Source organism: Echeneis naucrates, chromosome 17 (genome assembly GCF_900963305.1).
Source record: "Echeneis naucrates chromosome 17, fEcheNa1.1, whole genome shotgun sequence".
Classification (NCBI taxonomy): Eukaryota; Metazoa; Chordata; class Actinopteri; order Carangiformes; family Echeneidae; genus Echeneis; species Echeneis naucrates.
In genome coordinates this window covers 2,568,376-2,588,872 of record NC_042527.1, presented here as the reverse complement: position 1 = coordinate 2,588,872, position 20,497 = coordinate 2,568,376, and the positions used below count along the sequence as shown (strand labels likewise).

At 41.1% G+C, this 20,497-nt stretch overlaps 1 protein-coding gene across 2 annotated transcripts; it reads left to right on the top strand.

The window, feature by feature from the left end:
- The first annotated feature begins 338 nt into the window (after positions 1 to 338).
- LOC115058393 (acyl-coenzyme A thioesterase 11-like) lies at positions 339 to 20,144 on the top strand. Of its 2 annotated transcripts, XM_029525753.1 has the most exons (18): positions 353 to 430; positions 2,630 to 2,731; positions 3,702 to 3,893; positions 3,996 to 4,065; positions 4,155 to 4,215; positions 5,085 to 5,189; positions 5,282 to 5,417; positions 9,808 to 9,899; positions 10,010 to 10,071; positions 11,724 to 11,843; positions 11,985 to 12,123; positions 15,317 to 15,372; positions 15,644 to 15,710; positions 16,932 to 17,015; positions 17,105 to 17,238; positions 18,990 to 19,157; positions 19,237 to 19,363; positions 19,440 to 20,144. In XM_029525753.1, the coding sequence occupies exons 2-18, from the start codon at positions 2,680 to 2,682 to the stop codon at positions 19,617 to 19,619; spliced, it is 1,845 nt and encodes a 614-aa protein (XP_029381613.1). In that variant the 5' UTR covers positions 353 to 430; positions 2,630 to 2,679; the 3' UTR covers positions 19,620 to 20,144. The 2 variants fall into 2 exon arrangements, with proteins under 2 accessions (XP_029381614.1, XP_029381613.1); XM_029525754.1 differs by lacking the exon at positions 2,630 to 2,731 and having other exon boundaries at positions 339 to 430.
- The last annotated feature ends 353 nt before the right edge of the window (positions 20,145 to 20,497 follow it).

Below are 20,497 nucleotides of genomic sequence, written 5' to 3'. Positions count from 1 at the left end.
GTCATACCAGTGTGTCAGTCTACCCAACGGTGAACTGCGTGAATATTCATTCCTAACTTTGAGGAGTTTTGTCAAGTTAATCAAATACAAATAGCGGAAGTCACCTGCTTTTCCTTCATCTTAAAATGTGGCATTAAAGGCTGGCTTTTTTCTTCTGCTAATGTCTTGCAATAGAATTTTTTTTTGCATTGATTTCATGTAATCTCAATATTCTCGTACATTCCACAGATACATTATGGATAGCTTTAATATCCATAAGAAAACAGCGGTATGTTGGCTTGCATAGCTTTTATTTTAAGAGGTATAACCGGAATATGTTTTGGTAATATCAGAGAATCTATGTTCTGCCCATCAGCAGCCTAGCCGCAGCCCCGACACTCACTTTCCGGACGCATACTAATATCTGGACATCATCGGCAGCTGCTTTTAGGTTTGTTCTTTTTCGTGAAAACTTTACGTCTTAGTTATAGTGCTAAAGTGTTGCTTTATATGTCTACTCAGCTACATTTAGTCCTGGAGTTAGCCATTGTCTTCAGCAGCTAACTAAGCTAGTTAGTTGTATGCATGATGATGTGGACAAATTGTTTTCAGGCTGCACACGTTGGAGCTGTGGATTTTTGAAGTTAGCTCGGAAGCAGAAGAGGAACTTGTTCAATCCACGGTGTCCTACTTGAATAGCAGCGGTTTACTTTAGCTCTTCCACGTGACGAGTCGTTTCAGGTTTGAGGAGAACGTTTAAATGTTGTCAAAAGTATAAAGAAAATCCTGCCGGGCTGTATACGTGTACACTACAGATCTCAACCAGCTTGGCATTTTCAAATAAGTCCAGTCTTTAACACTGTCTTGTAGTTCTTGGCACATGCAGTCACCGTAAGGTGTTGTTCACTTTTTCACAAAGGGAGACATTAAATCAAATAATATTAAATTCATCCATCAAATCATAACACACTTTACATGCAGATCACCTATAGAGCAAACTATGGAGTTGTTGAACAGACACAACAAATTCCTCTTTGGGCAATAACTTGACAACAGTGGCTTGGAAATACTTCCTTTTAAGAAGCAGAAACCTTGGACAGAATCAGACAGAGTAGGTAGCCATCTCCCACAACTGGTGGGGTTGAAGGGGAATGGGAGCACCAGTATAATTCGTAGTTGTGATAATGATAACTAATATTACCTATTGTAGCAGCAAGTATTGAGCAGAAAAATTCAGCATCTGTAGGACAGGGACAGGAAGAGAGAGGACAGGAGGGAGAAACACAAAGTACAGGAAGAAACAAAGGTAGTGACTTGAAATGTTGGAATGTTCATAGATGGGGGAGAGAGAGGGATAGAGACACAGAGAGTGAGAAGGCTGAAGGATCTCCCTGCTGATTTACTCTTGGAAACTTGAAGAACCACGAGTAAATCTGCACCAAGAGAGCAAAGTGACCTACTAGGACAATAAGGAACTATGAGCTCTCTCAGATATGATAGCGCTTGGTCATTGAGAGCTTTGCATGTAGGGAGAAGAATTTTAAATCCCATGCTGAATTTTACTGGGAGCCCGTTAAGAGACGCTAGCACATGAGAAATTAGATCTTTTTTTTCTAGTTCCTGTTAATATTCTTTCTGAATCAGCTGAAGGCTTGTTGAGACATCCTGACAATAGTGGACTAAGAACAGCATGTTGCAATATTGCAAAGGTCCTAGGAACATAACGAACATTACACTCTAATTATCACTTTTGTCAAAAACAGCAAACCTCAGTGTTTGGCTATAATCCAGAACAGAAGCAGGTGAAGAAAAATAGTCAATGTCCAGGAAGCTGCAGTAAACATCTGTTTGCCTATCACTGGATGTACATGAGCAACTCTTCACTGATGTGACCTGATGAGTCATGAGTGTTTTTCCTTCCAAAAATTTATATATTATTTAGGTAACTTTAATAAATGAGAATTCAATGAGATTTCAAATGATACACTTCCACTAGGTTGCTGCAAAGTCTGGTAGCTCCCAAGATTACCCTATTTTTATTAACTTTTGCTGTATTTTAGTTTTTTGTTATGCCAACTATTGGCTTTTTTTTTTTTCCTTCTTCAGTGTGTGTGGGGGGGGGTTACTCAAGAGCGGTGCTTCTTGCTTTAAAAAAGCAAATCTGGAAGTTACCACTCCCAGCTGAGATTAAGTAGCCTTTTCAATGTTGCAGTGCTGTTGCAAAAGTGATGGGCAGCATATATATATATATTTTTTTGTTTTTACTATCAATCATCACGAGGGCTATCAGCTCTTTGCTGAAAAGTGATGAGTAGGGAATTTTGTTGAAGACCCCCCCCCCATGCATAGTGCCAGTGTAGTCTCATGTGCTTTACTGTAACCTGGCTGAATCAGAACATCTCAGACTCCTGTATGGAACTATTTCTAATGTTCCATGTGATGTCATCCATGAAACTGTTGCCAGGATACAAACTACACATCCTGAAGCACTCATAGTAATATCTGTAGGCTTCAGTCATGTTTCTCTTTCCTCCTACTGAATTGGATTTATACAGTTAAACTGTCATACCAGAGAAAATGAAACACTTGATCTACTTGATGCGAATGCCAAAGAAGCCTACAGAGCTAATGCCTTACCTCTACTATGCAGGTCAGACCACATCTTGGTTTTTTCTGCAGACATGATAAAAGCCGTGTGTAATGAGGCAGCCTTCAACTATCTGCACAACCAATCAATGGACCACTGAGATAAGTGAGTCATTTTGCAAACCATGCAAGTTCATGTCAAGCTCTTAGGGATCAAGTGGAGTGTTTTTGATCGATATTTGCATTAGTTTCGTATCGTGTAATCACAGAGGCAGACACCCTGCGGATTTGTTTTATTTTTTGTGAATTTTTGTGAATCTTGTGAATATTAATTGATTTTTTGGCACACCCCTACTGCGTGGATATCTAGAAAAATTCAGATGAATTTAACTCACAGAAACACCTGTGAGTTGTGGAAGGGATTCAACACCATCACTAGCTAGAACAAAAAGGAAAGACAGCCATTAATGTATGATGTGGACAGATCCAACAAAATCAATTAATTCTTAAATAGATTTGGCACTGCACTTGACATACCACCCCAATGTCTCTCTACTTCTACTGCTGCTACTTCTTCTATTGCATCTGCAAAGAACACTTTGGAGTGGATGATGCTGTCATCTATGTGCTCCACTGTGCCCCCTCTCATCTGGATAAACATGGCTCTTGTGTGAAAATTATGTTCTTTGATATTTGAAGTGCATTTAACACCATCCACCCCACCCTCCTCACAGACAAGGTGACAAAGGGATTGGAATTGACCCCCCCACCCAACAGAAAGCCCTCAATTTGTCAGGTGGGGAAACTATGTATCTTAGGTTGGTGATAAGCAGAATGGGGGCTCCACAAGTGACTATTCTGGCTCCATTCCAAGGATAAGCTACCGAACTGCAGCGTTTCCCTCCATGGATTAATGTGTCTGATTCTGATTTATTTGAGCAAGAAAAACCCCTAAAACTCTGGAACACAGGAACCTGCTCCAGTTCTGTCCCCCTTGTCAGTATAAATCCTGAAAGCCCATGTTAATGTATGAACAACAACTGCTTTCTGCCAGTCAACATGTTAACTTTTGCCTCTCGTTCCTTATCTCTTTCAATCAGACAAAAAACCTGAAAAACTCTTGTCGTTTCCCTCAGCTTTTAAGATGAATTCTGAAGTGTCAGGTTATGTGTGGAAAGAAGAAGAGGAGGAGGGAGAGGAAGAAGAGAGCATGAACCCCACAGAGGTGAAAATGAGTCAGATAGTGATGCCCTGTCACAGCAACCATCGTCAGGAGCTGAGTGTGGGACAGCTACTCAAATGGATAGATTCCACTGCCTGCCTCTCTGGTGAGGTGTATATGTGTTTGTTGAAATGTTCATTCCATTCGTGTGTGTCCTGTCAATGTTGTAACCTGAGACTTGACAGGTCATGACACATCTCTGTTTCAGCTGAGAGACATGCTGGAAGTCCGTGCATCACTGCATCAATGGATGACATCAACTTTGAACACACCATCAGGTAACAGGAAGTGTGAGTAGAAAAAGCATATGCATGTGTGCGTATGAATGTCCAGCATATAATCATTTCTCTTTGGTGTGTTTTTGCAGTGTGGGTATGGTGGTGAACATCAAGGCAAAAGTCAACAGAGCCTTTAACACCAGTATGGAGGTCAGATGCCAGCATGTTATAACAGTGTATCAGAGACATAAACAAAGACATGCACTCACTCACCTAACTTTAAATGCACCCCATTACAGCTGTTTCATTTCTTTTTTTAGTTAAACCAAAGAAAGTTTGATTATATTACAAAATGTATTTTCTCATGTAAGCCATTCATTCATCTTTTCTTTTTCCTTCAGGAAAATGTGTTACTTTTAACACTTGTAATGGCAAATGTGATTGCTGGAATTGCAATTAAAATGGAAAATAAGTATTATCTTATTCTATCTTAATTGTCGCCCCTCTTCTGGAGTTTTCAAATTGAAAGTCCTTACTTTGTAAACAGGCTTTTAATATGAAAGCTCAACATTGATCAGGAGAGCAGCAAAGACGCAATGACTGGAAGTGATTGGAGCATTTCTTTATTTTGATCCCCATGAGCTATTTTCAAGATAGCAAACATTTTTTCTTTATGACATTCAATTCATGATGTAAAACAATAATAAAATAAATAATAAAAAAGGAGCAAGAAAAATAACAAAAATGAACAACAGTCCAAAGACTAATATCCAAAAATAATAAGTAGCTGCTTTATATCCAAATAGTTGAGAAACAATTGTAAATGAATCCACTAACCTCCTTCACGATTCACAGTAAGCAATTTCAGTTGTTTCATGCTTTTTTTTCTCCTTAGGGTTAACTCTCAAATATGTCATCAAATATAGCCATTCAAACATCAAATTGTTTTTGATCTGTTTGGAATGATATTACATGATCATTATCTCAGTCGATAGAGCTGCCTCTTATTTGAGTGAAATGACACTTGGAATAGATATATGTTCAGAGATGTGTTTGAACCATGAATAATCCCGTTTTAGGTGGGCATACAGGTTAGTTGTGAGGACCTGTTCTATGATCGTCACTGGAGAGTTTGTCATGCTTATGCCACCTTTGTCACCCAACGCACAAGCAATGGACAGAAGGTAAGGAGCTGTTTAGAAGAGACTATAACCCCCTTCTGTTTTTTCAGAAAGTGTGTGGCTGATCTGCATATTTGTTTGTTGTTACATAATAGGTACCCTTGAAGCCGATCATACCACGCACCCAGAGGGAACAAATTGAATACAGCGTGGCAGCTGAGAGACGGAGGGTCAGGATGGTACATGATGAGATTATCAAAGATCTTCTTTTCCACAGCTCCATCCAGCAGGGTAGGTTTGATGCTGACTTCACTTGATGTAGCTGCTGAATGTAGCACTGTAAGGAGGAGGTTTGATAGAGGCTTCAGCTTTATCTTGCTAAACAGGAAAGACTATATTTGGGTTAATAAAAACTATTGTCATGTGAAAAAGGCAGAGAGGAAAAGAGGGAGAGCGGTGATACGACTTTATTGGGATGTCATCATCAATGAAAAGGCGACGTGGGAGTAAGTGAAGTATAGGTGGTATGGATCCTGTTCATGGGAAGAATCGGTGCTGAGATCTCGATGTGGTTAGTTGACTCTGATGGCGTTGGACTCAGTGTTGCCAACTCCTCAGGAAGGAATGTAGCTATTGTCGTAGAAGTCGCTAAATGATGTCATCACTTAATTTGCATAAGTTATTGACCATAGGCGTGTAATTGTAATGGATGCTGTAGGAGAGAGTCTAACGTTGTGGGAGAGACATAAAGTCAGTAAAAAAACACCTTAAATGTGTTTAGAGCTATAAGTGTACTTTCTTCTTTTTGCTATTGAAATAGGTCATCACTTCTCTAAAAGACTTTAATGCTTTGTCGAGAACCACGTTACATTGGCTAAATCAATTTTGTCCTGTATTGTTTAATGTTAGAAAATAGGGTAACCAAAAATATTTTCATGGGGAAACTTTGCATTTTCATCCAGGGTGGGATCAGTTTTGATTCATTTGGACGTGAAGTAGTGAGGAACTCCTCTCTGCACTGACTGCCTTTGGACGAGGCCACTGTGAGTCCGAGTGCCTGTGAGGGCTTTGGGACGGGCTCATGGCAGCACCCATTGCTGCTCCTTGTTGAGAGCTGCAGACCTACACCAGAAAAGTCTCCACTAACACCAGAAACAGGCGCTAGATTTGTCATTAGTTGCTATTTTGAAAAAATTTTGCTAAAGGGGTCTGAAAAGTCACTCAGTTGGCCATGCTGGTTGGCCTGTACTGGAGATGAAGACTGAAAGAAAATCATGGGCAATGTGAGGTCACTTTTGAATAAGATGGATAAGCTAACAGAGCTCTCCAGGAGTCAGAAGGAGTATTGAGAGTGCAGCCTGATGTGCTTTACTGAGACATGGATGCACCGGGACACACATGGCGACAAAGTTTCTATTGATGGCTTCCAGACTGTCTGGGCTGACCAGGATTGCACTGGGAAAGGTAAGTATGAAGGAGGAGGACTTGCTGTACTCCTCAACAAAAAATGGCTTAATCCTGGCTACATCACTGTGAAGGAAAGCACTTGCAGCCCGGCCATTGAACTATTTACTGTTGGTCTCAGGCCATGCTACTCGCCCAGGGAGTTTTTATATGTCATCATAGTGATTGTTTACATCTCCCCTTGTGCCCAACATCGGCGTGTAATGTCATCCATTGCACTGTTGCCCATCTTCAGACTCAACAAGCGAGTGCTTTCATTGCTATAATGGGTGACTTCTATCACATCACTATGGCAACAAGCTTATCCAACTTCAAAAGGTATGTGAACTGTTCTACTAGAGAGGAGAGAAACTTGGAATTGCTGTATGCCAACACTAAGGATACATACAGCTGCTACCCCTCCCCCCTCTGGGAAACAAACTGCAAAGCACTCTGTGAGCCGCATGGGGAGGACATTGATAGGGTCACAGAATGTATCAAAGATTACATCAACTTCTGTGTGGCCTCCATGCTGCCAGCTAGGAATATACTGTACATTGTTAGCCAAATAACAAGCCATGGGTGACAAAAGACATCAAACCCCTCCTGAATGAAAAGAAAACTGACCAATGAAGAGGGCTAACAAAGGGAGGAGATCAGACCAATCCGGGGGTCCTCAAGGTGAAGATTTAGGAGGCCATGGAGTGTGACAACAGTAAACTGGAGTGAAGACTGCAGCAAAACAACATGAGAGAGGTCTGGAACGGCATGAGAACCATAACCTGATTTGAGCCATTCTAGACCACTCAGTCAGGCCAACTGGCAGAAGTGGAGTTAAAGTCAGTGTGGACCAAGCCAAAGAACTGAATCTGTTTTTTAACAGATTTGACAAACTGGCCCCTACCAGCACCACCACTGCTGACTGCCCACTCCCCCTCCTATTAACAGCCCATCAGTCTCCTATGCTAGTCCCCTCTGCACCTCCACCCCACCTCCTCCTTCACCAACAGCAGCAACAACACTCATCTTCCCAACGACTCGACTTCAACCCCACCTGTCACCTCCACAATAACCTTCTCTGTTGATCCGGTGAGATGACAGACAGACTCCACGCAGGCAAGACTGCGTGTTACCCCCCCACAAATCAGGAAGCCCTGATTTGCCTATTCTATCCAGTCCCTCAGCAACATCCTTCCAAAACTGCACTACCTGTTCTCCGTCATGTGGCGATGACCCAAATGCACTTGCTAAGTCCAAGAATATCACATGCAAGTCTCTTTTCTCACATTTGGCTGCCAGGATCTGGTGCCAAATCATGCTAGTGTGCGAAACCCTGCGAAACCTGGTATTCCTCCCTTCTGTACTGAAGTATCTATTAAGCTATTCTTTTCTAAATAACTAGCTAGTCTCCGTGCGACTACACTAAAGAAAATCTTCCCCTGTACATTCAGGAGAGAGATCATATGGAACTGACTCAGGTCTAAAGACTTCTTCTCCTACGCCATGTTCTGGGAATAGACTGTTTCTCCCAAACTATTATTAATTGCCTCCACAAAAGTCTTAGGATATTAGGTGCGCTTTTATAAACCTGGTAGGGGATTCTATTTGGCCCTGGGGCCGAAGAAGCCTTTGTACACCTGACTACCTCCTCAACCTCCTTCCACCTAGGTGGTCTAACATCCATTTCCTGATCTATCTCCCCTAATGGTGTCATGTCAGGTGGAAGCCCTACTACTCTATCCTGCTAAGAATCTGAATATGAATTTATCAGGTACTCTTCTACTTCTATCTTTGTTGCTTTAAGTTTCCCTCCCTTTTCCTGGTTAAACAATCCTTTAAAATAAATAAATAAAACATAAATTTTCTTTGCAAGGTGGACAAACCCAGCTCTACCTGTCCACCGAACACACACAATGAAACAGAGGTCCGACTCATTGGCACAAAATCCACCCTTTCCTAGATGAATAACTTCCATTCCATCCATTCTCATCAAAAACTCCTCTTTCCCCCACCCCACAGATTAAGAGTCTGAGTGTCATCCTCAATAGTGCACAATCAAATCCCATATGAATAATATCACTTGGTCATCATACTTCCAACAACAAGATCCTCCTCCTTCAAGGCCTTAAACAATCTTGCACCTCGGTACCTCACTGAACACCTTCCTGTCAAAACACCCACCTGTACCCTCAGGTACTAAAAGTCTAAAATTCTCTGCCTCAGGACTTCAACAATTCTGCCTCTCACCACTTTAAAATCTCACCTCAAAAGTTACCTTTTCAGATAGGCCTACTCTGTTTAAACACTCTTTGCAATGACTTCACTGCCTTGCTTTTGCTTTCCTTTGTTTTTGTCCTGTAAATATGGCTGTGGTCTTTCTTTGACTAATTTTGTCTTGTAAGGTGACCTTGAGTGTTTAGAAGGGTGTGCACGAGTAAAATGTATTATAATTATTATTATTGCAGAGAAGGCAGTTCTAAGAGAATTTGAGATTAATTTCCACCACTATTTCATCACATCGCTTCCTTCAGAGTTTCTACTTTAAATTTAGAATTAGTTCGCACATATTTTTGTTGGTTTTGTTGGGTTTGAAAAGCGTGAGTTTGGTTATCAGCTATGTTATAAAATAAAAAATTATTAAATTCAATTAATAATATAGGGCATCAGGAGTCCTGGACCAATAACCAAAATGTAAACGTTGCCTCATAAACTGTTGTTTAATAAGCCGATATCTGAAATATCAGCACCATTGGGGCCATACTGTACATTGTGGTTAGTTGTGGTTATTTAATTCTCTAGCTGTGAAGAAGAAGCACAGCTGAAAACAACAGGGTGATAAATCCCTCAATAAAAGTCATTTTACGTCTGAATAATCTGCACCCCTCACTTTTGAAATGATGGCTACGCCCCTGCATATGTTCATTGGTCAGTTTGTTTGATATAATATTCATCAGCCTTTTGATTGAATTGTAACCAATCTTTCAAGCATTCTTTGTTGGCAAAGTTGATGTTTATGTGTTCAAATAAATACATTCATTAACAACATAAATCCATTAAGAGGCTCAATTTGTAGCTGATGCCAACCCTCCCCCAAAGAAAAACCGCGTCCCCCCACTCTTTAGAAAAGTTTTACACTACTGTTTGTGTTACATGAATAATAACTAAAATTTAATCTTTTTAAAGCTGCAACCACTGAAATCTTGTATTAAATTTTAAATATGTTTGTGTATCTGCTCAGGTGATAACTCGGAAGTAGGAAATGCAGTAGCAGCAGTGAAGACCAAGGTGGAGAGTGTTGAACTGGTTCTACCCCCTCATGCTAATCATCAGGTGATTTATTTCAGTTCATAAGCAATGAGCAATCAAATTTCTTTTACATAAAATTTGAGTCTAAAATAGTGTTAAGATTGATTCATCTGCGGTGGTTCTCTACTCATCAGGAGAACACATTTGGAGGACAGATCATGGCCTGGATGGTTAATGTAGCGACAATTGCTGCCAGGTACAATAACGGCCATTTTCACCTAAATCATACATGTATCGGTGGGTGTATTGGTGTGTGTATGTTCAATTCAAATGCAAATTCAAACATTCGAATTTGAAATCCTGTCAGGCTTCACGGTAATCTGCAGTCTTTCAACATTGTACCCTCACAGCTATGACAGTTTAGAGTTTGCTGACATTTGAAAGGAAATGTTGCAGAAGCTATTGTTATTATGCTCTGAGATTAGTGTCAATCAGCAGTGAATTAACTATCAATCACAGACAATGGAGGGAATCATAGACTGGTGATTTACGACTGATACATTTAAAAATCAAATGATGCCTCCAAGATAATGGACAACAGAAAAGTGTTACAATTTTCTTGTAATATTGTTAATGCTAATTTACCAGCACCACGTATTACATTAACACCACTTGATACGATATTATACGCTCTACTTAATCCTACATTAGTGCAGAGTAGTGGTGAACCTTGGTTTTATTTTTTTTGATCTTCTACTGCTTCAGGATGCTGGAGCTGATCCCAGCTCACATGGGGCGAGGGTGGGGTACACCCTGGACAGTTTGTCAGTCCATTGCAGGACCAATGTCAACTACAGCAATAGGGCAATTTAAAGTCACCAATCAACCTAAATAGAGATAGACCGATATGTTTTTTTTTTTTCAGGGCCAATACCAATACCTATTATTAGTAGTCAAGGAGGCTAATAACCGATATTAGGAGCCAATATCCATTTGCAATAAAAGGGAAAATATTGGCATCAAAATTTTGAATAATACAAACTCCAACACTTAACTTAGTTTAAATGTCTTTAAGCATATGTTTATTAAACTGCTTATCCGATTTCAGATCAGATCAGATTATTTTATCTTAGACAATAGACATCTTTGTTTTAAAATTATGGCAAAAAGTGCAGGGAGCTACCAGGCTCAGCTGCATGAGTTATATAGTTAAATGAGAACTTAAACAAATAAATAGCTTCCTAAAGTTTTCTTCAGTAAATAATGTTTTCCAGAATTTCAATATAACTGATGCAGAAGATCCAGGTATTTTAATGCCACCATGACACCCAGAAAATAAACTTTTTTGGCATCATGTGCCACTGAGCAACGACCGTAGAAATGGAGGGGCCCCGCCTCCAACACTGTATCCAGTTCCCTTTATACATCCATGTTCGAAACATATATATATATATATAAGCAGACAGAGAAGCACGGCTGCATCAGAGCCAAAATAACCCAGTTTTAAATTGATCTCTTATCAGCCGTTGGATTAAAAAAAAAAAAGGCAGATGCTGATATGTGTCAAAATGCAGAATATTGGCGCCAATAATGGGTTGATCCCTCCACCTAAATATGCAAGTTTTTGGACTGTGGGAGGAAACTGGAGTGCCGGAGGAAACCCACGGAAGCACAGGCCAAACATGCAAACTCTGCACAGAAAGGCCCCAGGCCTGGAACCGAACCCGTGACTTTCCTATTTTGGGGCAGCAGTGCTACATACTATGCTGCATGGTGCCTGTTATTAAATTACCAATCTAAAACTGGAACTTACGTTTTCTTTAGCAATGCAACAGTAGCACAACTCCTATTATGTGAGCATGTACATGACCTCTTGGAGGTACCTGACAGTGTTTGGTTTCTCTACAGTCGTCTGTGTCAGGATCATCCTATTCTCCGTACCATTGACATGTTCACGTTCAGAGGACCTTCTCAAATTGGAGACAGAGTGCTGCTGAGGGCCATAGTCAACAATGCCTTCAAAAACAGGTACCTGTGTGTCCAGAACTCATCACAAAAATCCAACAGTTAAAACTGGACTGATCTGTGAAATAACAGCAGCTTAGTGTTAAAATTCCACAGCAGAGGAATATTGAAAATAGTAAATAAGTAGATTTATGTGCAATGCAGCATGGAAGTGGGAGTGCGAGCAGAGGCCTACCAGGGGGAAGGGCCTAATCGACACATAAATTCTGCTTTCATGACATTTGAAGTGCTTGATGACCACGGGAAGCCATGTACGTTACCACATATACGACCTGAACCCCTGGTGAGTTAACCAACAGAAAGATGGTATGGTAAGATGGTAATATGATTCAATAGAAATCAGTCATGTTGAGATGGAAAATTATTGCAGAAGCGGCTTTCTGAAGGGCACAAGAAATTATCCCGTCTTCAATATTCAAAGTCAATTATGATCTTTTTAAATTAATTATAACTACACAGTATTACATAGTACAATATTTACCCAAGTGTAAATAGACATTTAGAGCTGAAACAATTCTATTTAATCAAGTAGAAGAAAATGATCAATTACAAAAATAATCCATAGTTGCAGCTTTATAGACATTATTGTGATACACACGCTCCAAATGGTGTACTGGCTGCTCTACCGCCTGGATCACAGGATCAATATTCATCTATTTGTTCATTGCAGCGTTTTTTGACCAATGAAGGAATAGGCTCTAAACACCACACTGTTAAACAAGCCAAAAAGATATAGACCCAGTGCTGGGTCTATAGAGATGAACTTCTTTACTGACACACTTCCTATTAAAGTGTCCTAGTCCTACTTGTTGAGTCACTGAGAAGAGTCTCTGAAATCTGAAAGGCACTATATGATGTTTTGTTCCACTTTATCACTGTTCTTTTTGCGACAAAGATTTAGATGAATTTCTGAGGGTCTGTAAGAGTTCGTTTTGAAACCTCTAGTTTGTAATTTGTCTGTGGGCTACTTAATTTTTTCTTTTAAAAGAGAAGAAACATTATTTGGAGGAGAAGGTGGAGCTGAGGACGTGTGAGGGTGGCAGATTCAGCCAACAAACTCACCTGAACATTCCTATAATCAGAGAGAGAGCACAAGTCAAATCAACCCTATACAGGCCAACTCACCTGGACTAACCGAATGGTCTCAAAGAGGCTGAAACATGCCATACCCTCCACTTAAATACACTTCCTCTGGTGCTTGCTCTGGTGCTTAAAGCCTTATACCATCATTCCATCTAATGACCAGTCTTCAATCTTATATATCTTTTAAGTGATGGTCAATTTAGAGGACAATATACCACATATCACAGGGTGTGGTAGGACTCAAATGCAATACATTCATTCATCTTCAACCGCTCATCTGTTTCCAGGTCACGAGGGTGAACATGAATGCAATGCAATCACACAGATTAACTGTTCATTATGACCTTGATTAAAACTCTCAGCAGGTAAGGTTAGCATCCATCCATCCATCTTCATTCGCTTACAGTGAGCTCCAGACTTCCTTTTCCCGAGCAGCATCGACTAGCCCCGACTGGGGGATTCCGAGTCGTTCCCAGGCCAGAGTGGAGATATAATCTCTCCATCTGGTCCTCAGTCTGTCCCGGGGCCTCCTCCCAGCTAGACGTGCCCGGAACACCTCCCAAAGGAGGCATCTTAAATAGATGCCCAAACCACCTCAGCTGGCACCTCTCAACACAAGAGAGGCTCTACTCCGAGTTCTTCTCGGATGACCGAGCTCCTCACCCTATCTCTAAGGGAGAAGCTGGCCACCCTTCTGAGGAAACTCATTTTGGCTGCTTGTATTCGCAATCTTGTTCTTTCGGTCATGATCCATTTCTCATGACCATAAGTGAGGGTAGGAGTGAAGGTTGACCTGAAGATCGACAGCTTCGCTTTCTACCTCAGCTCTCTTTTCGTCATAACAGTGCGATACAGTGACTGAATAGCTCTGCCAGTGGTGGGCGTTGAAGGCCTCCCGGATAGGGGCCTCCTCTAGACATTCCCAGTTCACCTGCACTACAAGTTTAGGCTTAACAGGTCTGTCCAGAGGTTTCCCCGCCACTTGACCCAATTCACCACCATATGGTAATCAGTTGACAGCTCTGCCCCTCTTTTCAGCCAAGTGTCCACAACATACGGCCTAAGATCAGATGGCACGATAATAAAATTGATCATCGACCTTCGGCATTAGGCTGCTCTGGTACCAAGTACACTTATGAGGCTCCTTATGTTCAAACAGGCAAACTCCATAGTTTCCCCCACAGCGAGGTGACGTTCCACATCCCTACAGCCAGTCTATGCCATCTGGGTCCAGTCCATCGGGACTCCCCGCCTCCCATTGCCACCCATTTGGCAGTGCACCCGACCCCATCAGTCTCCCCTGTAGGTGATGAGCCCACAGGGTGAAGGAACAAACAAGCTTCTTCGGGCTTGGCTCGGCCGGGCCCCGCAGTAGGCCTGGCCACCTGGCGCTCACGTTTTGGCTGGGCCTGGCTCCAGGTCATCTTGTTCCTTTCCCTCTTTTTCATGACGTCTTCTTGGACCATTCTTTGTCTGGCCCCTTGCCTGTAACTAATTGGTCATGGGTGACCCTACCAGGAGCATAAAGCTCCAGACAACATAGCTCCCAGGTTCACAGAGACACACAAACCTCTCCACCACGATAAGGTGATGGCCCCTGGAGAGGAGGTAAATTTAGCAGGTGGATTAAATTCTTGTTCCACACCACAAAGCCCTTTGTGGGACAAGAAAATCCAGAGGTACTCACCCTGCAGAAGAGTTGTTTCATTTGGCAGGAAGCTCTGAAGATAGCAAGTGGAAATGCAATCTCTCCCAAGGGACCAGGACCAGGAACAGCGAAACACAGCACAGCCACAGGCAGATGAGATACTGAAGACACAGAGGTAAAACTGGTGGTGAGGGACAGAAAAAAAAATTACTGGGGTAGAGACCAGGAGTAGTCTGAGGCAAGTCAAATTGAAACAAGTAAGTCAGGCTGAGGGTGACTAATGGAGAGTCAGGCCTAATGATCAAGCAATGAGTAAGTGGACACTGCTTATTTGGTGATGAGTGGTGATGAAACCCAAATATTAGCAACAGGTGGGAATGATCACAGTTGATGGTGGTATGGCAGAGTGGAATCGGGGGCAGAGAGAGTGGAAATTCCCAAAGCAGACCGTGACACCATAAAACTGAGTATACATAAGGTTCTGGCCACAGTGTGATTGACGACTTGTACTACACAGCACTGTCCCTGATGTGAGACAGAAAATTCTGGATTTGGTACTCAGTCAGAAATCCCCACAAGTGTTAACATCAGCCTGTCACCAAATTAATCAAAGGATGGAAATGTTGCTGCTTAATGGGCAGCAAGGGTCTAAAAAAGACACACTACCATGTTGAACTATGAGAGTTGTGGGAAGTCTGAGTCCTGTTTGATAACGTGTCTTCTCCTCCCTGTCTTTCATGTATAGGAAGGGGAGAGGAGGTTTCAAGAGGCCATAGCCAGGAAGAAGATAAGATTAGACAGGTAAACATCCGTCAGCAGTTGTAATGAGCCTATTTGTTCTTTGCATTTATAATGATATCTGTGTCTGCAACTACTAATATCAAGCGTGAGGTAAAACACTTGATATTTTCTGTTTATTTGGACAATATATAAGTGGAACTTAAATGAAAAGACATAACCTGCATTTTGAGTTTGTCATAGTGTTTTGATAATGTATGATAGACAAAAGTTTTGTGTGGTCTCAATTTGACTGTGTAAAATAAACCTGACATTTTTGCTTTTTTGGTTTCAGAAAATATATAATTTCCCGCACACAGGGTGAGGTCCCTCTGTCTGTGCCCTGGGAACCCAGAAACCAGGTGTGGGAAACGTTGTAGTCAATTGAATACTGCTGAAGATTGACACATTGATCAGACACATAGAGTGCTCTGGGTGCTCGGGACAGCTTAATTTACAGCCATTTTGGCTTTCTCAGACAATATTAATAAGTAAGCATTATTACGTCTTTCTATTAGCGCCGCTTTTGAATCCTTGAGCAATATATGCACACCATATGGATTTTTTTGCTAAATATTACCTAATGTGTGTGTGAGTAGGTAATTATTTATTTTTTCCCAGGAAAAGGGACAAATAAAAAATTAAAAAATACGTTTTTGTTTGCACATATAATGGGTTACCCCCTTTGGTATATGAATTGAAAATTTCCCAAATATTTTGTACGTTGATCAGTATACAATCTCAATGCGAAGGCCACTTTTTCCATGTAGTATATTTCGCTCATAATTGTTGCAGCCACCTCCGTGTGGTGGAAGTAAGATATTATACCGTTGTGCATCCACTGTCAAAATTGCGTATATAATTCAGCTTTCTTAAAGTCTGAGTCTATTGCCGCCCATTTCAGCATTTTTGCATATTTTATAATCTTCATCCATACACTGAGGGCCACTCTGGTTCATTATTTAGGTTTATCAATTCCTAAATCCCAGTGCTGGCAATTACTTAGACTTTAATGGTGATTCGAATTGTGTCAATTCCATTTCTTTCCATTTAGTTGAGTAGTCTTGATTGCACCAGCATACCTGTGGTCTTAACTGAGCAGTAAAGTAGCCATCACTGCATGGTAGTGAGAGTCCACCTTTTTCTTTGTTTATCGTAAGGTCTTACATTTAATCCAGGGCCTTTTGCTATTCCACACAAAACGTAGTATCCTCTTATTGCACTCTCTAAAATCTTTCAGTGGAACTTCAGTCAGAGTGACTGGAATAAGTTAGTTCAAACTGTACTTTGCTGGAGTTATATAGCCACATCCCTCTTATTCCCTGATTTAAAGGAGCAATAGAATTATTTCATAAACACAATCTTTTTAAGATTTTCATGTTCTGGATTATAAAGATGTGTTTTTGCCCCCCCTAAAAACTGCTTGTGTGTGTTATCCTTTTTCATGGATTATGTGACCCACTCACATTGAGTGTTATTACTCTGTACTCCTGTTGGTGTATTTGTTTGATTCACTTACTCTTTAGTGGCCCATTCATGCTTGTTTTCTTTTGCTTATGTGTGTTTTGTGTGTATATCTCCAGGTGTATCTGAGCTATAACAACGTGTCTGCTCTGAAGATGCTTGCTGCTCAAAACAACTGGTGCCTCAACTCTGAGAAAGACCAGGTATCTGCTGTTCTCTACTTCTGCTCTCATTGAGGAGTTAGTTCCTGGTCCAAAAGAGGAGTTATCTTTCATTTAACTCTTTGTTTCAGGTTCGTCTCTACACACTGGAGAGGAAGTCCGTGTTGAGTTTTAGGGTGGAATCGGAGGTTAACATTCCTGCTCACAGAGCATTTTGTCTGTTGGCTGAGCTGAGAAACAGACCGAGCTGGGACACACATTATCAGTAAGGATTTTATTGACAAACATATGTGCACACACATGTACATTTGTGTACATGTATGTGCACGTAAGGGTTAGGGTTGTGTGTGTGTGTGGGGGGGGTTATAGTCAGTCTATAACTGACTACAGTGCATGAGGAGGAGCTATTGTTAACATTAACAAACTGATGGCTATCTGATAAATAGGATTGGAGCCACCTTAGTGCAGTTCCTTTAATGTCAATTTCATGTTCCAGTCTCTGTCGTAATATGCTATGATCTATGGTGTCGAATGCAGCACCAAGAGCTAAGAGGAGAAGTATGGAGGCTGATCCATTGTCTGAAGCCATTAGAATATCATTGGAGACCTTAACCAGTGCTGTTTCTGTGCTATAATGGGCTCTAAATCCTGACTGAAACTCTTCAAGCAAACCATTCCCATCCAGGTGGCATGTAATCAGTTTGCTACTACTTCCTCAATGATTTTAGAAATTAATGGAAAGTTCAATATGGGTCTATAGTTGGTCAAAACATCTGGATTCGCCTTTTTAAGGTGGGGTTTGATGACTGTGGCCTTAAGAGTCTGAGGTACATAACCCAAAGATAAGGTTAAAATGAATCAGGTCCAAAATGAACGGCTCAATTGAGTAAAACATCTCTTTAAAGAGGCTAGTGCTGCTAATGCTGGGCCTAATAGACAGGTTGATGATGATGATCTGGATGATGAGACTACAGACGCTAGCTCTGAGAGATACAGAGTTGAGTTGCTGTATTCAGTAGAAGATTATAGTCTAATATAGGTAAGAGCTTAAGAATTCTTTATCTGAAACTTTTATCTGTAAAAAAGTCCATAAAATCATCACTGCTAAGGGGATCACTGGCTCAATTGAGCTATGACTCTCTGTCAGCCTGGCTACAGCGCTGAAGAGAAACCTGAGTCAGATCAGAGTCCGGGACGGCACTTAGCAAAGATCTGGGAAATCTCTGTTGGAGTCTCTTTGAAACCTGAGGGGTGCAGAAGATGGGAATCTCCACCCCCTTTCCGGACCTCACAACAGAATCAACAATGTGTTAAAGGGCTAGTGCAAAACGGTATGTGTCACATGTTGGGCATGGGGCAGGATGCAAAAGAGGACCCTCTGGCCACTCTAAGACTCTCTGTGTTGGTCTTGTGCGTAAAAATACATTTTCCTGAGTGTAGAAGTGGGAGACTCCCTCTGTTGATGTGATGCAAAGTCTTTGAACTGTAACTCTTGTGCTGGTTCTGGTAGCTCACCACTCTCTATGGAGTTCTACAGTCCCGAACAGAACAGATTATTGTTAAACAGTGTAAAAGAGAGAGACTTTATCAGCACAAAATTCAGGTTAGTTTAATTTGGTCTGTACTCTGGATTGTGACAGGTTTATAATTAGCTGTGGCTCACTCTGAACAAAGGTCACACATAAAACTGGCCCAATAACATTTTAATTAACTGCATCTTCACCCGCTTCTTTGTAGTGTTGTTGGAAGCACAGTATGTACTCTATATCTGTATCAGTTAGGTCTCTGCGGCCAGCTAAATCATTCAGGATTGTTTACTCCAATCAAACATAATTGCAACTGTAAACGGAGCAGAGAGTTAGCAGTGGAATTGTATGTCTGGTAGGTGGATTTTGTAACCTGGACAGAGCAATGTCTTTATGCCGAGCTAAGCTATGTCTTCTCCATTCCTTCACCATATATCAAATAAAGCATATTCTGACTGTCAGCATTGTTCTGCGTGTTCTCCCAAATCAGGAAGTGCGAGCTGATTCACTGGGTGGACGAGGACGACTTTTTATATCGAGTGGTCACCCCATCAGTCCATCCTGGTGCAGCAGGTTCTCTAACTTCAGTGAATCAGGGAGAAGGAGTCCTCCAGGACTTCATCTTGCTTGCCTCCAAGAGGAAGCCGTGTAGCAGCGGGTCAGTAGAAGGAAAGTAACAGCTCAATGGTCACATTCCCCTGTTTTATTTGATTAATGTGGATGGTTTTCCTCCTCAGCGATCCATATGTCATTGCTCTGCGTTCAGTGTCTCTGCCAACTCATCCCCCCACTGATGCATATAACAGAGGGGAGGTTCTGTGTGCAGGGTTTACAATCCTAGAGTCCAAAAACGACATGTCACTGGTGAGACTAACATCAGTTTACAACTGTCAACAAGAATATTTTAATATATAATTTTAACATTTTGTTCTGTTTCCAGATCAGTTACTATAATAAGGCTTCTCCAGAGGTCTTCCCCTACATCTCCACTGATATCGCTGGCCTCTCCTCCTCATTCTATCACACTTTCTGCTCCTGCAGCCAGTACTTGACAAAGAACAGACTGCAGTTCAACTCTCAGGAGGAAAGGAGCACAAGTTTCGACAGTCTGACCTCTTAGGATGAAGCTGACAGTGTGTTAGTGGCTCTTCACAGCACCTATTTGTAGTTAATTTGTTAGTGGTACTTTGCAGGCCAGTTTACATGACAAGTGTAGCATAAGGTCAGCTTGTTATGATTGATAGTTACACAAAGAGAGATGACGCTTAAATTGTTATAATATTCAGAGCTGGGTGTGACACACAGACATGGGCTTGTATTCACACAGTATTTTATCTCACCAACTCAAGAGTTCTTCTGATTCATACAAAAATTCCTAACTGTGAGTTTTTCTTTTAAGTTCTCTTCACTAAGTAAAACCAACTTTCTGAGCTGAAGCTCTCATAGAGGAGCCCCAGTAACTGGCAGATAGCCATCCACCATCATGCAACCTCCTGCAATAATAGATAAAAAACTGTGAGGTATGAACACATTTATGTCTAATTATGGTACAAATAAAATAGTTGATTTTGAATGTAGTGCATCTTTTTTTTCTGTGTAGCCCAACAAAACTTGAATTTACAATAAAAAACTACCAAGAACTCAATGCAAGAAAAACAGCAATTTATTCTATTCAAGCCACCAAGCCTCACAATTACCATACTAAATTTAAATACAGACTGGTTGTTTCTGTTATGCATTTTATGTGTGTTATCTCTAATGCTGAACCTCTTGTAGTACACACATATTAAAGTGATTGGAGTGACACTGCATCAGTTTCAACTGTGTGACCTGTAACGTGGAGTTAATCCTAAATATTCTGGCAACAAGAGATGCAAAAATTTAGTACATGAATGTAGTAAAATCAATGTTGTCTTATCAGTTGTACAATACTATCACGAATAAAACCCCAGTGGTTAGGTAGAAGTAAAAATAAATTCACTTTCTTAAAATCACGTC